The 24576-nt window shown below is 40.0% G+C and overlaps 1 protein-coding gene and 1 long non-coding RNA gene across 5 annotated transcripts; one reads left to right on the forward strand and one right to left on the reverse strand.

Moving 5' to 3' along the window:
* Positions 1–721: 721 nt before the first annotated feature.
* Positions 722–22759, forward strand: LOC113018278 (uncharacterized). Of its 4 annotated transcripts, none has more exons than XR_013911479.1 (4): positions 722–847; positions 3902–4007; positions 7830–8426; positions 8752–10374. XR_013911479.1 is itself a non-coding variant. In XM_080306592.1 (4 exons), exons 2-4 carry the CDS (start codon positions 3990–3992, stop codon positions 22706–22708), a joined length of 1476 nt encoding a protein of 491 aa, XP_080162718.1. In that variant the 5' UTR covers positions 723–847; positions 3902–3989; the 3' UTR covers positions 22709–22759. The 4 variants fall into 4 exon arrangements, 3 of the variants coding, with proteins under 3 accessions (XP_080162718.1, XP_080162717.1, XP_080162719.1); XM_080306592.1 differs by lacking the exons at positions 7830–8426; positions 8752–10374 and adding exons at positions 20930–21694; positions 22016–22759 and having other exon boundaries at positions 723–847; XM_080306591.1 differs by lacking the exons at positions 722–847; positions 3902–4007; positions 7830–8426; positions 8752–10374 and adding exons at positions 16147–16262; positions 19000–19105; positions 20930–21694; positions 22016–22759.
* LOC145431139 (uncharacterized) lies at positions 13988–15212 on the reverse strand. Its single transcript, XR_013911481.1, has 2 exons — positions 14832–15212; positions 13988–14245 (listed from the first exon to the last, which is right to left on the reverse strand). It is a non-coding gene; the product is annotated as an uncharacterized LOC145431139 (long non-coding RNA).
* Positions 22760–24576: the final 1817 nt, after the last annotated feature.

Genomic DNA, 24576 nt, shown 5'->3' on the forward strand with positions numbered 1-24576 from the left:
AGTTTATTCCAAGAAGATATCGTGTCTCTCCCATATACATAATATCTTACTGGAACCGACATGTTCCAGATATCACCTGAAAGACAGTCTGGATGATCCCATAAATATCTAATTGTAAACAAGGTGAAGGATATCTCATGTAAAATTCTTCATAAATGTTACCCTGCCAGTCACTATATGGTAACATTTAAAAGAGACATAAATACTAATTGAACTTTCTGTGGGGATCATCTAGAAACTGTAGCACATCCTTTTTGGTACTATTCCTCTACACAGAGATTCTGGAAGAATTTAGCAGTTTTGTTATTGTCCATATTTTAAGGGAGTTTTCTTAATGATGGGAAAATGTTTTTATTCTGTTTCTTTAAGTTCACCAGGAAGAATGATAAATGTTTTTTATAATACATTTCTTAATACGTTTAGCTAAATTTTCTATCCATAAATGTAAGTTTATTAATAAAACACCACATTTCTGCTTTTTTATAAGGATATGGAATAGTACATACAATCAATATCAGACTAAACCAACAAAAAGGAGCAATATTTATATATGTTGATTTTTGCCCGTACTCATATAATAATTTTTTTTACCCCTGGTTTTGTATGTTCATGTTCTGTTCTTTCTTAAACTTCATCTGTTTGTATGTTGTATACTTATTGTGTTTCAATAAAGTTCAATTTTTAAAAAGTACGTTCTAAATGAAGCTTCAGGCGTCACTAATCACGTGACTCTGGCCAAACGAATCAAGCCTCGACACGGTGCTTCTGAAGCAGTATGTTGATCTTTTTCACACACGCACCGGAGCGTCAGCTTCAAGCGGACCATCGCTACCTCTCACATCTAAAGGTAAGTGTCAAGGTAACTTTGAACTGAGTTCAGTCAATCTCGAGTTTTTCAAGTTTTCTGTTGCTCTCTGTGAGAGGAGACCGTTAAAGGCGAGGCTCTCCAGAGTGTAGCAAAACAGGAGACCACAGCTGTGTGTGTAAGTGTGCAAACGAATAGATTAGAAGTGGAATTGAGCCACGAGTAAAGAAAGGTCAAGTTTCGTGAGTTGTTTTTCTCACCACTGATCACGCGCTCAACACTCTACACATACTTGCATCACACGCGCGCTCTCGAGCATCAGTATTGTACAATTCTGGGCGTCACGTGAGTTGCAGGCGTTACCATATAACGGAAATCTCCATTGTTCTGTAGCTGAAGGCTTTTCAGTGAGTTTTTTGGACATCCTGATAATAATGAATTACAGTCGTTCAGCCTGGAAGTAATAAATGCATGAACTAGTTTTTCAGCGTCACTCTGAGACAGGATATTTCTAATTTTAGAGATGTTGCGCAAATGGAAGAAAGCAGTCTTACATATTTGTTTAATATGTGCATTGAAGGACATGTCCTGGTCAAACTTCACTCCAAGGTTCCTCACAGTGTTACTGGAGGCCAAGGTAATGCCATCCAGAGTAAGAATCTGGTTAGATACCATATTTCTAAGCTTTTCAGGGCCGAGTACAATAACCTCAGTTTTATCTGAATTAAGAAGCAGAAAGTTAGCGGCCATCCAGGTCTTTATGTCTTTAAGACATTCCTGCAGTTAATCGACCTCTGTTGGGGGTAGCGTTCAGATAGCTGCTCTGCTCTATGTTGGTACAGGGCATTGAAGATGATAACAGTGGGTGGATTATATTCTTAAACTTAGTTACAGCGCTTTCAGAAAGACATCTACTTTGATAAAGTCTACTCTCCACCGCTGTGTAATCAATTATTGTAAATGTTATCAGGAAATGATCAGACAGGAGAGGGTTTTCAGGAAACACTGTTAAATGTTCAGTTTCTATGCCATATGTTAAAACAAGATCTAGAGTGTGATTAAAGTGGTGGGTGGCTTCTTTTACATTTTGAGAGAAGCCAGTTGAGTCTAATAACAGATTAAATGCCATGCTGAGGCTGTAATTTTTAGCATCTACATGGATGTTAAAATCACCCACAATAATTATTTTTATCTGAGCTCAGAACTAAATTAGATGTAAAGTCTGAGAAATCAGACAAACTCTGTGTAAGGCCCAGGTGGACGATAGATGATAACAAGTAAGACTGGTTTTACAGCTGGGGTGGACAATGTTAAGCCTCAGGCTTTCAAATGAATTGAAAGTCTGTCTTGGTCTTTCATTAATTAATAGGCTAGTGTGAAAAATTGCTGCCACACCGCCCCCTCGGCCTGTGCTTCGAGATTTCTGGTAGTTAGAATGACTCGGGGGTGTTGATTCATTTAAACTAACATAATCATCCTGCTGCAACCAGGTTTCTGTAAGGCAGAGTAAATCAATTTGTTGATCAATTATTAAGTCATGTACTAACAGGGACTCTGAGGAGAGAGACCTAATATTTAATAATCCACATTTCACTGGTTTTACTCTTTGGTTCAGAGGTGGATACTGTATTGTTCTTTCTTTGTAATTGTTTATGTTTAAGTTGTTTGTTGCTGGTTTTTAGTTTGTTTTTTGTCTTTTTGGAAGCTGACACAGTCTCTATGGAGATAGGTTTGGGGGGGGGGGGTAGCAGGAGGAGAGAAGTTGCAGGGAGGCGTGTAAGACTGCAACTCTGCTTCCTGGTCCCAACTCTGGATAGTCATATTTTGGGGGGTTTAATAAATTTGTCCATATTTCTAGAAATGAGAGCTGCTCCATCCAAAGTGGGATGGATGCCGTCTCTCCTAACAAGATCAGGTTTCCTCCAGAAGATTTGCCAATTATCTATGAAGCCCACATCATTTCTGGGACACCACTCAGACAGCCAGCAATTTAAGGAGAACATGCGGCTAAACATGTCACTCCTGGTCTGATTGGGGAGGGGACCAGAGAAAACTACAGAGTCCGACATTGTTTTAGCAAAGTTGCACACCGATTCAATATTGATTTTAGTGACCTCCGATTGGTGTAACCGGGTGTCATTACTGCCGATGTGAATTATGATCTTACTGAATTTATGTTTACCCTTAGCCAGCAGTTTTAAATTTCCTTCAATGTCGCCTGCTCTGGCCCCTGGAAGACAATTGACTATGGTTGCCGGTGTCTCTAGCTTCACATGTCTGAGAACAGAATCACCAATTACCAGAGTTCGACCCCCGGCGGGTGTGTCGCCGAGTGGGGAAAACGGTTAGTTTAGGACTATGCTTCCTCCTCACCGTGACCCAGCCGCCCTCTTTCCCCAGCTACTTGGGGTCTGCCGGGGAACAGCTAGCGGGGCCTACGCTATCTTCGGCTGCACCAGCTACAGGGGCCTGACTAGCTATGGGTGAATGAAGGGTGCGAAGCCGAGTCTCCAATTCAGTAATCCTGGCCTCAAGAGCTGCAAATATGCTACATTTGTTACAGATATCATTACTGCTAAAGGAGGCCGAGGAGTAACTAAACATCTGACACAATGAGCAAGAAAGTGCAGGAGGGACAGGTGAAGTAGCCATGGTGCTAACGAGTCGGCTACGAGCTAAGCTAAGCTAGCGAAACAGTACAGAGAAAGTGAGTGAATACTTTGGCTATGAATTAGGTAGTGAGTACACAGAAAGTGTGCTTCGCATGAAGCACGTGAAGATTATACTATGAAAAAGAATGTATTTAAAAGTTGTTAATTAAATTGCTAAGCAAATAAGCTACTCAGAAACACCACTGTGTTTGAGCAGGAACAGGAAGTGATACTCTACCACAGAGCGAGCGAACACCAAGTGACAGCGCCACCAAGGCCTCAGTCTCTCCTGCTACTGGTCTGCATACTGCTAAATTTGGTATCGGTGCTCAAACCTTTTGTGTCTGTTTGCACACCTCGGGAAGCAAAAATTTGTTGAACATATGAGACACTTTGACTCTTCAGTGCAGTGTGGAGCCTAACAAAGATCTGTTTTGTGTCCCAGCTGATCAGCAGGAGGAGAAGAGTCTGACGGAGCAGCAGAGGAACATTTTCAGCTACTTGGACTCAGCTCAGCCACTACAGAGGAAACAATGAGCTCAACACAGAAGGTGACAGACAGAGCAGGGCGATATGACCAAAAATATTTATCATGATATACATTTGAAAATTTGCGATAACAATATAGCTGACGATATAATTGATGCAAGACAAAATACTTTACAACTCCACAACTTTATTAGTGCAAAAAAAAAAAACCCCATCAATGTATTTGGACTTAAAGAACTATGGGCTCAAAATGTGGTCATAAATATTTTGTACTTGTAAAAAAGATTTGTATGTGTAAAAAGAATTTGTGTGTGCGTAAAAAAGATTTGTGTGCGGACTTAGAAAAAAAACCCCTGCAAGTTACAAATGCGGATTTTGACCCTATTTTTCTTCCTTTCATCTGATTGGTCAATCACAAATGTAACAATCCAATCAGATGAAAGGAAGAAAAATAGGGTCAAAATCCGCACTTGTAACTTGCAGGGTTTTTTTTTTCTAAGTCCGCACACAAATCTTTTTTACGCACGCACAAATCTTTTTTTTACGCACACACAATTTCTTTTTTACAAGTACAAAATATTTATGACCACATTTTGAGCCCGTAAACAAGCAGCTTTTTTTTTTTTAATGTGTATTAAAATTTAACAGTGCAAATGCAAATGTCAGCCAATTTCCTCTGGAAAATCCTTTTGGTTAAACTGTCAGCAAGCAATTTGCATTTGCACTGTTAAATTTTTATATAACTTTAATGCACATAAAAAACAGCTGCTTGTTTAAGTGAAAATATATTGATGGATTTTTTTGCACTAATAAAGTTGTGGAGTTGTAAAGTATTTTGTCTCGCCTCAATTATATCGTCAGTTATATTGTTATCGCAAATTTTCAAATGTATATCGTGATAAATATTTTTGGTTATATCGCCCTGCTCTACTTTCATGTGTTACTGTTTAGGCTTAAATTGGTTTGATGTTTGGTGCCTTTTTCTTAATGTAAAAAAAAACCCTTAGGTTACAATCAGACATTTTTCTTGCATTTGATTTGATAAATTTTGATCTTTTGATTGATAAACTAAAATGTTATGGATTTTCACCAGCTGCTTTGTGCTGGAAAAAAATTATTTGGACAGAAGATAGCAGAAGGTTTATTGTAATGGTTGATAGGTTTGTAGGTTCAAGCTACAAACCTATCCGCTGGAACGTTGAGGACAATATAATTACACTGCAAAGCAAGACACAAGTAGGCAAAGTTCTTCATGGTACTCGTGCACGGGAGAGACCGGACAAACGCCGTTCCTTCGCTTGACCCCAGTTGCTCTCGCCCACTCTCCCGTACCACTGTTCTTTTATTGAGGTTACATGAATATGCATCGGTTCATTAACATATGACGTCTACATACACACAAAGAGTACCTTGCCTGTGTGTGTGTGTGTGTGTGTGTGTGTGTGTGTGTGTGTGTGTGTGTGTGTGTGTGTGTGTGTGTGTGTGTGTGATCCAGATGTGACCCTGTGAAGACTCCCCAAAGCTGGTGCCAGGAGTCTAGCGGTCCATCTGAACAAAAGGCTCTTATACTTAAACAGATATACGTGTGCTTGCTATACCATAAATCAATAAGAAAAGATACGACCTCTCCTAGGAGGTGTGATCTACGCCGGAACACTCTGTAGAGGGAGTGAACGCACTCCCCCTTCATGCTACACAGAGCTGTTACAGACCTCCTAGGATGAGACATTCTTTCAATCTACAAATGATTATACACCTCTAAGCATATATGGTTAAATATTTCTAAGCATAAATGACAATCAACAATACAAATCTAACAATGGTTATTTCTCAGTTATGAACTGCGGTTTACCCCAAGGCAGCTGGCTCGCTCCACTTCTCTATTCAGTTTTCACTGATGATCTGCAATATGTCTTGGCTTAATCTTGGGTATGCCAATGATTCCACCTTGTTTTATTCAGCCAGTGACAACTCTGAACTGATCAGCGTGTCACAACAAAATTTGCTGAATGTGTTTGACTGGATAAGTAAAAACAACATGATTTTAAATGTATCTAAATCCAAATCTATGTTAATTAGAAGCAGATTAGTCAACAGCCCACAACTGAGTCTTTCCGTAGCCAGTGTTAGAACACGTCACCCAGATGAAACTACTCGGCGTTACCATAAATCACCACCTTTCATGGTCTCAGCACATCAATTGTTTTTAAGAAAATGGGACAAGGCATAGCTATGGCTATGAAATGCTCTTTCTGTATCACTTCAATTATGAAAGATGTCATTAATGCACTAGTAATGTCTCATCTGGAGTATTGTTCAATCATTTGGTCAGCAGCTAATAAGACAGATCTTAACAGACTTCAGTTAGTCCAGAATAAAGCGTCCAGATTAGTGTTAAGATGTTCATACTATAATAATATTGATAAAATGTATTATCAACTTTCTTGGCTTCCTGTACAGGCTAAAATATTCTATGGCTTACTTGTATTTATAAAGAAAGCAATTCTGTTAAACACACCACATTTATTTCTGCTCAGCTGCAGTATCCAGATGAAATACATAATCATATTACACAGTTTTCAACAAACTGCAATCTAGTAAATGCTCGAGTTAAAAGTAACTTTTTGTAAAACTGTTACATTTAGAGCAACTTTTAAGTGGAATAAATTGCCTTATAAAATTAGAGAATTATTCAAACTATTCAAAACTTCAATGAACACTTAACTATGGAAGCCCATTTCCGCCACTAAAAAAAAAAAAAGGATCCATAACTCAAAATTTCAAGTTACTTTTCTCAAAATTTTGAGTTATTAACTCGAAATTTCGAGTTAGCGCTGCCAATCAGTAATATATGTGAATGACGTCATTTCCTCGTTACCCGGAAGCTGAAGCCCTCAGCTACAAATGCTACAACTAAGCTTACATCCAGTCGTGAATGCACAGATTGCTGAGTGTTTTCAGCCTGGCTTCACAAATGATGAAATCCCTGTGTTATTAGCTGAATCACATGGTGTTACTATCAGCAAACGTACTCGCGAAAGCGCCAATTTGTTGGGATCCGTTTTTGAGTGCACGTTCCTCTGCCATGTGCTTCCGGGTAACAAGAAAGCGACCTCATTCACCTATATTTTTGATTGGCAGAGCTAACTCGAAGTTTCGAGTTATATTTCTCAAAATTTCAACTTATGGATACTAGCTGTTTTGTTTTTATTTAGTGGCGGAAACGGGCTTCCATACTTAAAAGCCGATTCACAGAGCTTTTAGTTGTTGTAAATATTGTAAGAGATGATTTGTTTTTGAAATTTGTGTAATGTGCCTGAATGTTATTGATATTATTATTATATTGTTATTATTGATTGCTTATATTTTAACAATTGTGAAACCTCACTGTGGATGTAAGAGCCAAATTATGCGGATATCTTGAATCCACTTTATTGTATAATATTTTATGTGATTGTATTTGACGGAAGATGAGCAACATCTGTTGTGGAAGCTAATGGGGTTCTTTTTAAATAAACAAAAATACGATTTAATATCACTGAATAATTATGTATAAATCTATAAAAATTAAAGAAATATGTAATAGGAAACTACACTATAATATAAATTATAAAATAATATAAAAGTGTGTGTGCATGTGCGCGTGCAATCACGAGGGATGGGCATGATTTTAGTGTTTGAACAGTCATGAATTATTTTTAACAGCAGGTTGGATGTAATGTGTTAGAACTACCAGCAGGTGGGGATAAGAGACCTTTAAGGTGTTTGGTGCCACACTCCACCTTCAGGTTTAAAACTAGTGTTAATGGAGGGAGTTTGAAGGTTGAGTTTGTTCCACGACTGCATTTCACTCACTGCCTCTGTTTGTATCTCTGTCACTGCAGGACCAACATGGAGCCAGAAGTCAGCGCTCTCAGTAGGCCGACAAACCTCACAGAAGAAAGGGAGAGAAAAAACACACCTGTGACGAGTGTGGGAAGGATTTTACTTTGAAGGCTAATCTAAAACAGCATCAGGTCGTCCACAGTGGAGAGAGACCATTCAGCTGTGACTTGTGTGGAAAGTCTTTTTCCTGGAAGGTTGCTCTAAAACAACACCAACTCATCCACAGTGGAGTTAAAGCGTACAGCTGTGATCAGTGTGGCAGAGCTTTTACTCGCAGTAGCAGCTTACAGAGTCATCTAGTTACCCACTCTGGAATTAAGGCATACAGCTGTGACATCTGTGGAAAAACTTTCAGCCAGAGAGGGCACCGAAATAGACACCTACGCATTCACACCAGACATGATGTGTACAGCTGTGAACAGTGTGGAAAACAGTTTGTAACTTACACACAGTTACAACAACACATGTTTAGCCACACGGATGAGAGACCTTATAAATGTGACCTGTGTGAGAAGACTTTTAAAGCTCCACATTACCTGAGAGAACACCAACAGATCCACACCAGAAAGAGACTCTACAAGTGCAGTTACTGTGAGGTATGTATTTATATTGTTATCTTGTCATTTTAGCCTGACTGTTTGGAACAACTCTGCTCATTAAACTGTGTTAGCATGTTAGCAATTCTACTGCATGGAGAAGCAGCTCTGAGTGATTATTCAGATTTTCATGTCAGTTATGATTTTAGTATTACTGTAGTATTATGGTGGTAGTATTGTAGTTATTGCAGCCCAGTAAACTGAGTGTGTTAACTGAAACAGTCAAATGTAATTGGACGTCTGCAGAGATGCTCTTTATTTCAGGCGACGTTCAGGATAAAAATGTTGAAGGACTGACGTACACTGTCTTTGTGTCTTTGTTTAGAAGCAGAGCGACACAGATGGATCCAGTTCTCAACCCTGTCATCACCGTGGTGGTGGGAAAGACTTTCGTTGTGACCTCTGTGGAAAAACTTTCAGTCGGCAAAAGACCCTAAAAAGACATCAACGTAGACACACTGGAGACAAACTGCAATACTGCAAAGAATGTGGGAGAAGCTTCACCACACCAGGTGACTTAAAACGACATGAACTGATTCACAGTGGGGTTAAAAAGCACCTCTGTGATCAGTGTGGGTCATCCTTCACCACTACAAATAAGCTTAAAAGACACAAACGAGTCCACACAGGAGAGAAACCATACAAGTGCAGACACTGTGACAGAAGCTTCTCAGATTCAGGTCATCGTAACAGGCATGAACGTACACACATGGAAGGAAACTACAGCTGTGACCAGTGTGACAAGAGCTTCAGGAATCTCAGTTCATACTCCGAACACAAACGATCCCACGTTACTAATAAACTGTTTCACTGTTACCAATGTGCCCAAACATTCACCTCATTGTCTGCTCTGTGCAAACATCAGCGTGATCACTCAGGGCTGAAATCACTCCCATCACTGGATCACAGTGAATCTGAAGAGACAGAAAGATCCTCTGGTTTCAGTGTCAGACTCAAAAAGCTTGAGATCAGGCTCCACAGAGTTCAGATAGAATCATTTAAACTTGTGTTGAACTGAACTGGTTGCTGGGCTGAACTTCTACATAATACAGATTTACATGGGATCTTATTTTCTGTCGTTTTACTGAGTCAGTTTTGTCCTTTTTTCTCTGTCCTGGTTTTGCTCGTCTGTAAATAATTGAAACTCAGTCAAATAGTTCATTGTTCTCCAGCAAAACGTTTTGGAACCTCATGTTTAACCTTTAAACTCTGACATGTTTTAGCACACAAGGCTTCATCGGGGAGTTCACTCATGATTGGACCATGAGAATAAAGGTTTTTAGTTCTTTCAAAGAGAGTCTTGGAGGTGTTTGATGTTTCTGTTTTTTCTACAGAAAGGAAGAAACTATTTTTCTTGCTTTGTGTAGTGTGGAAGTTTTTAATGTTTCTTTCATCTGTGATGTTCTTGATGTAACTAACAGTGAAGTGTTCCAATGTTTTTCTTGTGTTTATATTTGTAAGTTTCCTTTAATTGTGGAACTTTGTTTTGTAATTGGTGGTAGCGGAAGTAACGTGCAGCACGGACTGAGTTTGTGGTGACACTAGAGCAGAGAAGCATGGCGCTCTGTGAGTTCAGCTGCATCGTCCTACTGCTTTAAACTGGACTTAAGTTTTAAAGAACACATAAGTTAAGTTAAATTAAACCCAATTGTGGACTCACCGTTGAGAGGAGTAGCGGCTCGCGCGAAGAACGGACTTTCTCCCGTTTGGCTACAGCAGGCAATGAGGTGTGTTCAGGGTGCCTCTGTTAATTTCAGTTTCAATGAAAGTGCCATAAAAGGGCATTTATGTGTCTATACCTTTATTGTTTGGATTTACTGTGATAAGAGTTATTGTAAACATGTTGCTTATTGCAATTGTTTTCTTTGGGTAGTTCTCACGATGATGATGATGATGACGACGCTGAGTGATCTTGTCGCCGAACATTGAATAAATCATCTGTAAACAAGAACTTGTCCGCGTGGTGGCTAACGGGAGCTACACTTGAATGTGTTGACATGAAGATGGTACAAATAAACTGTCCTTTTAGCTTTAGCTCCTAATTTATTCATTATTTGTGGATGTAGCACAGCAGCAGTGTCTTGATTAACACATGGAGGGCTCGGGATCTGATGGTGTCATCTCCCTAATTTGCCCACTGCGTAAATCTCACTCTTTGCCAAGAAATTGAAATAAATCTTGTTTCCCTGCTGGATAGTGATCCACTGTAACTCTGCTCCTCCTTCCTATTTAGGATTTCTGTGACTGAAGTAAAATTCCCTCCATCCATCACTTATCCCAGCTAACCCAAAGTAAAATAAAGTTTTGCTCATCTTAAAAAAGCATTACAATAATGGGCATTACCAATGCAAACTGAATAATACAGAAGATGAAAGAAGAGACTTTGATCAGTTAATAAAGCTCATGATCTTGATTCATTGTGGCTGCTACACAGATACTTCTGGGTCACTTCTCTCAGTTAGGAACCTTCCTCACCAAAACTGACTGTTGGACCACACCCCTGGTTTCATGAGAAATTGTTTCAGCCATGATTTCTCTTCCTGTATTTCAGAGTAAAGACTGAAGTGACAAATGGAAACATGTTTAAAAAACGCAATGTGAGAGAGACGTTGAGGTCCTTGGAAGTTACCCTGGGTTTTTCTGTCACCCTGCTAGATGTTACACACCTTGTTATTGGACTGATTTCTACTGCTGGACTACTCCTGGGGAGAGTAGCAATACTCTTACTAATTAGCTCCCTTTCACACCTTTGGGGATATTTATTTTTGTGCTTGCAGCGCTGTGAGCCAGAACAGCGAGAGAAAAATCTGCAACAGCGACGAGCCGAATGCTTAAGTGAATCCCAGCAGCTGCACATGTGCTACGCTGATTTAGAGGATATCTTTGCTCTGGATTTATATTTATACTTTTTCACTTCTATATGATTCTTCTTGCATCTAAACAAAGATGATTCAATTTGCTAAATTTTGATGGCTCTTCGTGCTCGGGTGTAAATGAGACGTAATATTTGCTCTTGGTTTGTTTCTCCTGTACAGAACCTTGCAGTACAACAGAAACCTAAAAACATTATTTGTAGTTGTTATTCTTAGTTGTTCTGCTGCCTAAATACCACAGGGTGTAATTATGAAGTTATTGAGCTGCACATACTTTACGACCTGCTTAAGTTCGAGGTCACAGCGTCTGTAGAGCAGCTGGAACATAATGAAGTCTACAAGGTTAAAGTTTTATCTTCACTTGTTGTTCTCTCTGCTGCTTGGTTTGATGGATCTGAGAGCTTTTGTTTTTATTACTGTTATTATAATTATCATTAATATCTTTAAAAGCTTTAAAATAGTGTTTGTGTTTGAAAAATGGATTTCAGAATTGAACAGAAACATCTGTCATAAAAATCGCCCAAAGGCACAGAGACAAACTCAAAGGATGCAACCTGTAACTTTCTCTTCCTTCATGTCAGCACCATCATCGATTATTTATAGTAAATGCATATAGCAACAGTAACACTTTAGTTTGGATTTCATGATTTCTGTAATTGGAAAATATTATTTTGTTTAAAGACAGAAGTGACTGTGTAGTTGCAACATTAAAGTGAAATATTTAATAGTCTAATAACAGATTATGTGTTGAAGCTGTCGTTTCAGGAGGAGAGAAGCTGCAGAGAGGCGTGTAAGACTGCAACTCTGCTTCCTGGTCCCAGCTCTGGATAGTCATATTTTAGGGGGTTTAATAAATGTGTCCATATTTCTAGAAAGGAGAGCTGCTCCATCCAAAGTGGGATCGATGACGTCTCTCCTAACAAGACCAGGTTTCCTCCAGAAGATTTGCCAATCATCTATGAAGCCCACATCGTTTCTTGGACACCACTCAGCCAGCCAGCAACTTAAGGAGAACATGTGGCTAAACATGTCACTCCTGGGCTGTATCCCAGTTCAGGGTCTGCAGCCTTAAAGGCTGCGTTTTAAGGCCGATTACGTCACAGCATCGCGACGAAGGCTGTTCCAATTCAAAGGCTGCTCGAAATGCGGCCCTCAAATGTGTCCTTCATTTCCCTGAATTTTAAAGATGTGTCGGTGTAGACTTCGTGGCCCAACATATCCCAGATTGCATAGCGCGGCGGTGGATGTGGATAATTTTGCCGAAAAAAACGGTGGAAGCGGAGCGGCCAAAGATTAAACGTTTAAAAGTAAGTACTGTTATGATGTCTCAACAGGACCTGGAAAAACTAGTCCATGCATTCATTTTTAGTAGGCTTGATTACTGCAACAGCATCTTTACAGGTCTACCTAAAAAATCAGTCAGACAACTGCAGCTCATTCAGAACTCTGCTGCTCGAGTCCTCACTAAGACCAAAAAAGTGGACCACATCAGTCCAGCTCTGAGGTCTTTACTCTGGCTGCCTGTCCGTCAGAGGATAGACTTTGAAGTTCTGATGCTGGTCTATAAAGCTCTGAATGGTTTAGGACCAAAATACTAGTGATGGTGATATAAAGCCCCGTGATGAACTGAAGCTTTCATCCAACTGGTCGACTCATGGTTCGAAGCATTGTGATGATTCATTTGCTCTACTTCGCCATCAAGTGGACGATTCAAGTGAAACAAGCTCTGTGATTATAATGATGTGACGTGTAAACCGCTAAACTGAATAAATAAATTGTTTTCATGATTATTTATCCCGAATATTGTCTCAGTATGTCTGATACAAAAGAGAAAGTGGAACCTATCAGGACAGAGTTTTGGTATGATTGTGTAACTGTTAGAGCTGGGTATCGTCACTGATTTCTAGAATCGATTCGATCCGATCTGGGTAAATTTTTCCTCAGACAGTCAGAAATGTTATAATTCAGATCACGGATCAGTACATTTCCATATTTTTATATCTATAAAAAGAAAGATGAGATTTGCGAGACTTTATCAAAGGTGTAAGCATCACAGCAGATGCCTTTGTATCAAAGTAGCTGAGGCTAAAACAGAAAAACGATTTTATAAAAATATTCTGCAGTAGATCAAAAACGAAAGAAAACCATTAATCAACATATGAACATTACCTGATGCTGCTGAAGTGAAGCAGAGAAAAGTTACAGAGGTTTAGAGACACGGCTAAGCGTTTTGCATTTTGCATAATTTTAAAAAGTTTACATTTGTTCAGTAGCCTACTGAACAGCAGAAATTAGGTTTTCTTTTTGGAAGTAAGTAAAAGGGAAAAAAAACAGCGACCGACAGCGCTGTAAACAACGGTAGACAGCAAATCCAGCATGTCCAAATTAACACTTTCGGATTTGATTTCAACACTATTAAAGTGTCTATATGGGTCCACACCAGAGAGTGTTAATTTAACTCTTTTTGGAGAGTTGGTACGTTAACTCTGATTTAGTGTTAAACACCAAATCTGTCTGGAGTTGATCATTTAACACTGGGTGTTAAGAGTTTATATATTAACTCTCAAAGAGTATTTTAGTTTAACTACGTAAGAGTTATCTTCTAATTCATTCTAAAAAGCGGGAATTTTACTGTTCTGAACTTCTAGAAATTTCTTTTGGAAATAAACATTTACTAAAAAGATGCAATGGTTTTTGAAAAACATTTATTCTGAACTGTGCACCACAATATCAAAACATTTTCTGAAAGATGTAACAGTATACATGTTCTCACTTTCATTAGAATTTTGTTTATCAAAAGGTCTGACATAGGCAAGCTGGTAAATGCAAATAACAGCATTCTCATCACTTATTTCTTCAATACAATATGCATGTCCTTCATTCATCCCTTTGTGGAACTTCAACGCACTTCTGCTCTCCCTCATATTCCATCTTCACAAGCATATCCTGTGCGGAGATTGAATAAAAATTAGTTGACACTAATTAATGGCACAAATAATCCAGTAAACAATTGCAGCACAGTAAAAAAAAAAAGAAAAGGAATCCTCTTTGAGCCATTACTTGTGTAAAGTATTTTCCCAAAAGACAAAGACACAGGCAACAGGTAATACTGAATTAAATGTAAAACCTCAACCTTTTTCATTTTTACCCAAACCGTGTGCACAAAACTCTGGAGGGATCTATGCTACCGTAGAATCCAGTCAGGACGTCTGCTACTGCTGTTTGCTCGTTTTTTTTTATGGGCGATCGTTTTCAGGCTTCAAGTAGCACCATTATACCAACATTTCACATTCTAGACATTGTTTTAGGTGTATTTGACCAAAAGTTTGACTGAAAATTCACATGCAAGCTTTTTTTCAAGGCTGTGGTATTTGCCTGCAAACAATATCTTTCAGCTAGCTAAAACAGAATATTATGCTATCACCGAGCAACATGGCTACTGCCTTCCACACAGCTTTGTCTCAACTCCAAAGAGCCACAGAAGTAAAAGCTCATAATAATAATTGAAACAATCTTTGAAAAAATGACTTACCAAGCATGGCAAACAACTCAAATATGTAGAGCAAAATGTTCTGAAACGGCTTCACTTCAGCTTCGATTGAAGCCGTGCTGGGGGCGGAGTCTGTGAATTTACTCTGTTGGTGTCATAGCCCCTCTAGGAGTTCAGAGTTAAGAGGTCAAGAGTTAATGTTTCCATTGTAACACCTCCAGATTTGACATAGAAACACTCATTTTTAACACTCGATTTTAACTACTATCATTTTACACCTCAGAGTTACATTAAAAGAATGTGACTCTGCTTAGAGTAAAATTAACTCAACTTTTGCAAGAAGACTATTAACACCAAAACATTTAACACTTTTGAATTTGCTGTGTAGACTTGTGCATAACAAGCAAGTGAATAATGCAGAAAACAGATTTTTAGACGGGAAACTGTTCTTGGAGTACAGAGAGAGACCACGAGCTGTGCATGAAGTGTGATTTTATCGTGGTGGAAGCAAAATAGCAAAAGTCAGAGGGAATTCATGGCTATGTTTATGTGAAGCGTAGTTTGGATCTTCTTTTGCTGCTGGTTCAGTCAATATTGTTTGGAGAGGTAAAAACCTACAGCTTCAGAATCAGCGCAAAAAGGGCGTAAAACACAAGGCCCGCCGACAGATCAGAACCAGCGAGCTGTCGGATTTCGGCCCTAACCGTGTCCGTGCCGTCGGGTGAGAAAGGCCACATCTCACTGATTCTGATGTGTCGGCGGGTCCGCGCTTTGTGTTTACGTCTTTGTGCATAATAGCCTACGTGTATCTGCTGTCATTTACTGTTTTAGCTGTTTGGTGGTTGTTGAAATTTAGTGAGGTTTAACCTGAGATTCTGGCGTTTGGGGCAAAATAAATTTATATTAAAAATCGATTCAGGATTTTAATGAATCAATATCACGTTATCCAAGCTAGAATCGATTTTAATCGATAATCAAAACCCACCCCTAGTAACTGTGTAATCATGCTTATGTACATCTGGATAATGACACAAACTGTGTGGCGCTCCACTTTTTAATAAACTAAAAGACATTATAGGATCTGTAGTGTTGTTTATTTATATTATGGTACTTATCATTTGTGATATTTATTACTGTGTACATACTTTATTAGAAGAGAAAAAAAATCTCTTCCTTGCTGGTTCCATCGAAGAAGAAATGCTCAAGTAACTGTGTAGCACGTAGGTAATCCAATTCCACAACACAGCGTGATGAGGGAATCAGCTGTGTTTTGCTGCCCATTTTATTTCGAATCTGGCGCGAACCGGCGAGCCAGTTCCTGAATCAGTCACGTGGTACGGACTGCCCACGAGGCCTCGAACGTCACTGCATACGTAATCAAAGCGAGCCTCGATACGCGCTTCACAAAAATTCCCCCGAGATTACTCGACACGCTTCGAAGCTTCGACACATCACTACCTCTCACATCTAAAGGTAAGTGTCAAGGTAACTTTGAACTGTTCAGTCAATCTTGAGTTTATCGAAGTTTTCTGAAGGACGCTTTCTGTTGCTCTCTGTGAGAGAAGACCGTTAAAGGCGAGGCTCTCCAGAGTGTAGCAAAACAGGAAACCACAGCTGTGTGTGTGTAATGCTGGGCTTATGCTGGGCTTACACTGTGCGATTTTTGGCCCATTTTGAGCCGATTTTTGAGTCGTGCGACCGTTTTGGCGATCGGCCCGATTTTGGCCTTCGTCGTGCATCGCGTAGTATACGTGGGCTAATGCTGGGCAGACACTGCGATTTTTTTCAGTCGCGCGATTCAGCTCCTACTCAAACTGTACGTTGACTCGCAGGGGTTAGAAGTTCATAGGTCACGGTGCAGGGTCTCACACTATACGGCCCGATGCTCTGATGCGACCTGAGTGCTCACACTGTGCGTCCATAAAATGAAGGTTATAACAGAAATTCTGTCGCTCGCTCTCCCTCTCTGTCTTTCACTCACACAAACACACCACCACCATCAACTTTGCTAAATTGCTAATGAAAAACATTGATCAGGCAGCTGTGATTGAGCAGCAGTGTAGATCCAACTATTTTCACGGTTGTTGTGGTCGTGATAATTTTGTGAGGCCACATCGAAAAGGCTCGGATGAGCTTTCCAAAGTTCTACAAGTTGTGCTCCCATCGCTTGTGTCCAGATCACACATGTGCTGTGCCGTCTTTTTCGCTGACATTTGTGTTTGCGCGTGCGCAGTGTGACAAACTGCAGTGACACCCTGGTCAGTTCTTCTTTCATTGACTGAAGGGTACCAACAATTTTGTCCACGTCTACGGCGCTACTCCCTCGGACCGAGAAACCCCTCTCTCTCGGGTCTGGGTGACGGTATTGCTCTTGAGCTCATGTAGAGCACACTGTCCTTGCTAGAGACAGATGAAGGCGGATTCCTCTTCACTCAAGTCTTCCTCCGACAGCTGGCTTTACCAATTCACTGTTGCTGGCTGCAAAGGGTTACTACTCACTTGCAGGAGTGGCCGCAACCACTGGCAATAAGCTGCTCTTTATAGAGGACTCATGCTCAGGGAGACGTTTTCTGGTCCACCCTCTCTCCCAGAAGAGCCCCGGGAACGCTTGTGTCATCTTTGCATACCTCCACAATTACATATTGTTTAGTCTTTAAAAAAGAAATTGAGGTTTTCCGTGTACCACCAGAGAGAGACTAAGTACTACTAGTGGTATGTGTACCACAGTTTGAGAACCACTGTTCTAAACCATGCTGTGAAACTCCTGGGGACCACCCCTTAAGGGTGAGATTAAAAGTATATGTGTATGACTGAGGGGCTGCCCCTCAGATCTGCTCTGGGAGAAACATAAGAATGTAGAAGAGGTGAAGGGAGTGTGTTTTTAAAAAAACAAAACAAACAAATACGTTCGATAAAGTGCTTTCGGTTCGGTATGCATATGTATCGAACAATACAAAATCTTTTATTTGTTTTATCAACTTTTCTTCCAACGATGCTGTGTGTTGAGCGCTCAGTAGATCTGTGTTCGATTACCCCGCCTAGGCTGCACTGTCGAGTGCAGATCCACTGAGCGCAGCGCAAGCTAGCAAGACAGAAGCCAAGCTCGTTGCAATATGGCAACTGCCTCAACGCTACCTGAAATTGAACCTCCCCCACCTTCATTCAGATCTGGCGTTTGAAACTATCGTGATGTTCATGTGAAGCATGACCCTGATGGTAAGCGCGTCATGGACAAAAGTGAAACAGTATGTCCGATGTGCCACGCAATGCTCAATTGGTGGGAACTAGTGCGTTATCGCCGTTAGCTCGTTAACATGTTGATGCCGTCCAGCCCCACGCACACGATCCATGGTAACTCGTTAAGGGAGATTTGCAGCGTTATGGCGTTAACGTCATTTTAACGAGTTTAACGCTGACAGCACTAGTGGGAACACAATGAATATGACTACACATTTATGCCGACATCATCCTAGTGCAAAGACAAGTGGAAGCAGACAAAAACAACAAGCACGCATGCCACAAACGTTACCAGAGTCATTTAGGCAGCCGTTAGCACATGATTCTCCTTATGGGGACCTGATATGTTTAATATGCTGCTGAGAGTATAGCCCAGAAGAAGCGTATAGAATAGCTTTTATTTTGGAAAGAGCCATTTCTCTGTAATAAACTCTCTTTTCCAAAGATGAGTGATTCCTCAATCAGATTTATTTATTTATTTATTTTTGTTGTTTCATCAACATTAAATTTAAAAACTGTACTTTTGAGTTAAAATATATATTTATAATGTTAATAAATGACTAATTAAAAAGGCATGAACTTTTTATTTTGTATCGAAAAAATATCGAACCGTGACACCAAAGTATCGAACTGAACTGTGAATTTTGTGTATCGTTGCACCCCTAGTTGGAGGTAAAAGTGCTATAATGAAAAACATTTCAAGAAAATGTAAAATAAATGTATTCCAGGATAAAACACAGCTGTCTTTGTCTTAACGTTGCAAATCGGTGTGTCGGCCCACTGGGCATTTGATTCTAATAACAGGCCTCAGTCTCTCCTGCTACTGGTCTGCATACTGCTAAATCTGGTATCGGTGCTCAAACCTTTTGTGTCTGTTTGCACACCTCGGGAAGCAAAAATTTGTTGAACATATGAGACACTTTGACTCTTCAGTGCAGTGTGGAGCCTAACAAAGATCTGTTTTGTGTCCCAGCTGATCAGCAGGAGGAGAAGAGTCTGACGGAGCAGCAGAGGAACATTTTCAGCCATCTGGACTCAGCTCAGCCACTACAGAGGAAACAATGAGCTCAACACAGAAGGTGACAGACAGAGCAGGGCGATATGACCAAAAATATTTATCACGATATACGTTTGAAAATTTGCGATAACGATGTAGCTGACGATATAATTGACGCGAGACAAAATACTTTACAACTCCACAAAAAACACGATAATAACGACGGCCTGCTAGCATGTCCTACCACAAATAGAGTTTGTTGTGTATCTGACGTACGAAAGCTAAACCAGTTCCACACCACTGAAGTTGAAGCATTTTTACAAACCAATTCTGGTTCATCTGTTTCATTCAACGATCCGCTTTCACCCTTCTAATTCTCCGTCACCGCCATGTTTTTTCCTCCATGTGCGTGTGAAAACAAAGGCACTGCGCATGCGCGTTTTACCCATATTCTATCGTGATATTTCATTTTCTTATCGTTGCCCAACATTATACCGGTATTACTGTGAACGGTATGATATAGCCCAGCCCTACATGAAAGGCACCCTGATTGTGCACTAATCACACATTAAAATGATCAAAAGAGGCAAAACTGTGTGCCAGAGTCTCGGGTCAGCGTTTGTTTTTATGTCACAGCACCAGAACGATTGCAGGCACTCATAAGAAGTTACCATAAATCACCACCTTTCATGGTCTCAGCACATCGACTCTGTTATTAAGAAAATGGGACAAGGCATAGCTATGGCTATGAAATGCTCTTTGTGTATCACTTCTTCAGTTATGAAAGATGTCATTAATGCACTAGTAATGTCTCATCTGGAGTATTGTTCAATCATTTGGTCAGCAGCTAATAAGACAGATCTACACAGACTTCAGTTAGTCCAGAATAAGGCGTCCAGATTAGTGTTAAGATGTTCATGCTATACTAATATTGATAAAATGCATAATCAACTTTCTTGGCTTCCAGGCTAAAATATTCTATGGCTTACTTGTATTTATAAAGAAAGCAATTCTGTTAAACACACCACATTTATTCCTGCTCAGCTGCAGTATCCAGATGAAATACATAATGATATTACACAGTTTTCAACAAACTGCAAATTAGTAAATGCTCGAGTTAAAAGTAACTTTTTGTAAAACTGTTACATTTAGAGCAACGTTTAAGTGGAATAAATTGCCTTATAAAATTAGAGAATTATTCAAACTATTCAAAACTTCAATGAACATTTAAAAGCTGATTTACAGAACTTTTAGTTGTTGTAAATATTGTAAGAGATGGTTTGTTTTTGAAATTTGTGTAATGTGCCTCAATGTTGTTGTTATTATTATTATTATTATTATTATTATTATTATTGAAGGCTTATATTTTAACAATTGTGAAACTTCACTGTGGATGTAAGACCCAAATCATGTTGATATTTTGAATCCACTTTATTGTATAATATTTTATGTGATTGTATTTGACGGAAGACGAGCAACATGGAAGCTAATGGGGTTCTTTTTGAATAAACAAACATAGGATTTAATATCACTGAATAATTATGTATAAATCTATACAAAATATAGAAATATGTAATAGGAAACAACAAAATAATATAAAATAATGTGTGTGTGTGTGTGTGTGTGTGTGTGTGTGTGTGTGTGTGTGTGTGTGTGTGTGTGTGTGTGTACACAATCACGAGGGATGGGCATGATTTTAGTGTTTGAACAGTCATGAATTATTTTTAACAGTTGGATGTAATGTGTTAGAACTACCAGCAGGTGGGGATAAGAGACCTTTAAGGTGTTTGGTGCCACACTCCACCTTCAGGTTTAAAACTAGTGTTAATGGAGGGAGTTTGAAGGTTGAGTTTGTTCCACGACTGCATTTCACTCACTGCCTCTGTTTGTATCTCTGTCACTGCAGGACCAACATGGAGCGAGAAGTCAGCGCTCTCAGGAGGCCGACAAACCTCACAGAAGAAAGAGAGAGAAAAAACACACCTGTGACGAGTGTGGGAAGGATTTTACTTTGAAGGCTAATCTAAAACACCATCAGGTCATCCACAGTGGAGTTAAAGCGTACAGCTGTGATCAGTGTGGCAGAGCTTTTACTCACAGTTGGAACTTACAGAAGCATCTACTTACCCACTCTGGAATTAAGGCATACAGCTGTGACGAGTGTGGGAAGGAGTTTGCTAGGAAGGATCATCTAAAACAGCATCAGGTCATCCACACTGGAGAGAGACCGTTCAGCTGTGAGTTGTGTGGAAAGTCTTTTTCCTTGAAGCGTTACCTAAAAAGACACCAACTCATCCACAGTGGAGTTAAAGCGTACAGCTGTGATCAGTGTGGCAGAGCTTTTAATTGCAGTAGCAGCTTACAGAAGCATCTAGTTACCCACTCTGGAATTAAGGCGTACAGCTGTGACATCTGTGGAAAAACTTTCAGCCAGAGAGGGTTCCTAAATAGACACCTACGCATTCACACCAGACATGATGTGTACTGCTGTGAACAGTGTGGCAAATACTTTGCTACAGACACACAGTTAAAACGACACATGTTTATCCACACTGAGGGACGACCTTATAAATGTGACCTGTGTGAGAAGACTTTTAAAGCTCCACATTACCTGAGACTACACCAACAGATCCACACCAGAAAGAGACTCAACAAGTGCAGTTACTGTGAGGTATGTATTTATATTGTTATCTTGTCATTTTAGCCTGACTGTTTGGAGCAACTCTGCTCATTAAACTGTGTTAGCATGCTAGCAATTCTACTGCATGGAAAAGCAGCTCTGATTATTCAGATTTTCATGTCAGTTATGATTTTAGTATTACTGTAGTATTATGGTGGTAGTATTGTAGTTATTGCAGCCCAGTAAACTGAGTGTGTTAACTGAAACAGTCAAATGTAATTGGACGTCTGCAGAGATGCTCTTTATTTCAGGCGACGTTCAGGATAAAAGTGTTGAAGGACTGACTTACACTGTCTTTGTGTCTTTGTTTAGAAGCAGAGCGACACAGATGGATCCAGTTCTCAACCCTGTCATCACTGTGGTGGTGGGAAAGACTTTCATTGTGACCTCTGTGGAAAAACTTTCAGTTGCCAAGCTGACCTAAAAACACATCAACGTAGACACACTGGAGATAAACTGAAATACTGCAAAGAATGTGGGAGAAGCTTCCCCACATCAGGTGGATTAAAAACACATGAACTGATTCACAGTGGGGTTAAAAAGCACCTCTGTGATCAGTGTGGGTCATCCTTCACCACTGCATGTAAGCTTAAAAGACACAAACGAGTCCACACAGGAGAGAAACCATACAAGTGCAGACACTGTGACAGAAGCTTCTCAGATTCAGGTAATCGTAACAATCATGAACGTACACACATGGAAGGAAACTACAGCTGTGACCAGTGTGACAAGAGCTTCAGGAATCTCAGTTCATACTCCACACACAAACGATCCCACGTTACTAATAAACTGTTTCACTGTTACCAATGTGCCCAAACATTCACCTCATTGTCTGCTCTGTGCAAACATCAGCGTGATCACTCAGGGCTGAAATCACTCCCATCACTGGATCACAGTGAATCTGAAGAGACAGAAAGATCCTCTGGTTTCAGTGTCAGACTCAAAAAGCTTGAGATCAGGCTCCACAGAGTTCAGATAGAATCATTTAAACTTGTGTTGAACTGAACTGGTTGCTGGGCTGAACTTCTACATAATACAGATTTACATGGGATCTTATTTTCTGTTGTTTTACTGAGTCAGTTTTGTCCTTTTTTCTCTGTCCTGGGCCCTGTTTCAGGAAGCCGGTTTAGAAAACTCAGAGTGAAAAACGATACTCAGGGTTGAGTAACCCCGAACTGTCCAACTCGGAATATTCGGTTTCAGAAAGGCTGATAACAATTAGTTCAATCAACGCGGAGTTGCTTTAACCCCAAGTGAAGCGCGCGGACGAGGATACATAAAGCCCTGATAAGCGGAGCACAGATTAAGCGAGTCACCATGGAGACGGAGGGAAAGAAGGCGCGGTCAATGTATTTCACAGCGCTTGAGGCCGAAATTCTGATGGCAGCATATGCCGATAACATGCAAATTTCTCAGAAAAAAAGTAACACAGCCTCAGCTGCAAAACAAAGGGAGCATGCATGGCAAAACATAGCCGACAGAGTCAATGCGTGAGTGTTAATATAAACATTGATCGAGGGATTTCCACCCATTTAACACGTTATTTTATCATATGTTATTTTATTTGTTATTTTATACATTTTATTTTGTGATGTGATGTGAGCGCAGGTGCAACCCAACAGGCCCCAAACGTTCCTGGCAGCAAGTAAAAATGAAATATAAAAATATAGTCCAAACAGGTAAGGTGTAATTGTATTATGAGCCATAGTGCTTGGTCTGTTTGTCCGATGTAAATCAATTGCAGTTAGAGGCTACATTAATTTTCTTTCTGTAAGCACTTATTGAAATTATCTGAGCACATTACAAGTACATATTTGCTTACTCTGTATGCTCAAATGTGGCCCGTTATAGCCAACAGAAAAAAAGCGGAGGCCCGAAAAACAGGTGGGGGTCCTCCACCACCACCACTCACAGAGGCTGAGCAGTTGGCCCTCAGCCAAAACAGTGGGCGCCCTGTGGCCGAAGGCATCTCTGCGGGGACATCCTCTGAGTCAATAACCCCGCAAGACACAAGCAGAGATGGGCAGTAACGCGTTACTTGTAACGCGATTACTTTTTTCAAGTAACGAGTAAAGTAAGGGATTACTATTGCAAAATCGGTAATTAGATTACCGTTACTTTCCCGTAGGAACGCTGCGTTACTGCGTTACTAAAACCGTGATTTTTTTTGCGAGAATGTCTCATGACAGTGACGTAAGCAAGTGCGACGTTGGTGACAGCAGCTGTGTGCAGATCAACAATGGATAATATATCGAGTGCGGGAGAGAGTATGAGCGTGCAGCGTTTAAAGTGTGGAAGTACTGACCTTACTTTGAGTTTGATTCCATAAAAAGTGACAAAAACATTAGCGTCCATCGTGCGTGGGAAGAAAACTTCCTTTTACAGCGAAAAAAACCCCTAAACTTCCGAGCAAGCACCGAGTAGCTACGACGTGATGGGAAACTCACAGAGACACTCGCGCGGATTCTTCAACTGACCGCAGCACACCTGCACCAGGGTAACCCTCCGCCTACCCTGCTCCTGCTTTACAGGTGAAAATAGAGCAAAAGGACCGCTGAGTCTTTGACTTTATTTATTTTCTGCTGTGTTTTACTTGCATCTGTTTGAAAGAGTGAGTGTAAACACAAAAAATATTTTATTTTATGTGCTGGAATGTGCAGAAAATAGGTTTAAATGTTAAACTAATTTATTCAAGTCAGAGAATGTTGCATATAATTAAATGTTTTGTTTGATGCATAAAGTTAAAAGATTAAAACTGATAAAACAAGTTAAAAAAAGAGACTTTTCCATTTGATTACATTTTGTATGATGGATTATGTAGAAAAAGTAGAATTGGGCTGAAAGATCTATCACTTTATCACCTCTTCAGGTTG

Source organism: Astatotilapia calliptera, chromosome 9 (genome assembly GCF_964374335.1).
Source record: "Astatotilapia calliptera chromosome 9, fAstCal68.1, whole genome shotgun sequence".
In the NCBI taxonomy this organism is placed as follows: Eukaryota; Metazoa; Chordata; class Actinopteri; order Cichliformes; family Cichlidae; genus Astatotilapia; species Astatotilapia calliptera.

What these genes read in the sequence shown, in the direction of transcription:
- LOC113018278 (XM_080306592.1), top strand. An exon ending in ACAAGTGCAGTTACTGTGAG is followed by an intron (nt 21,695 to 22,015) that starts GTATGTATTTAT and finishes GTCTTTGTTTAG; the next exon opens with AAGCAGAGCGACACAGATGG.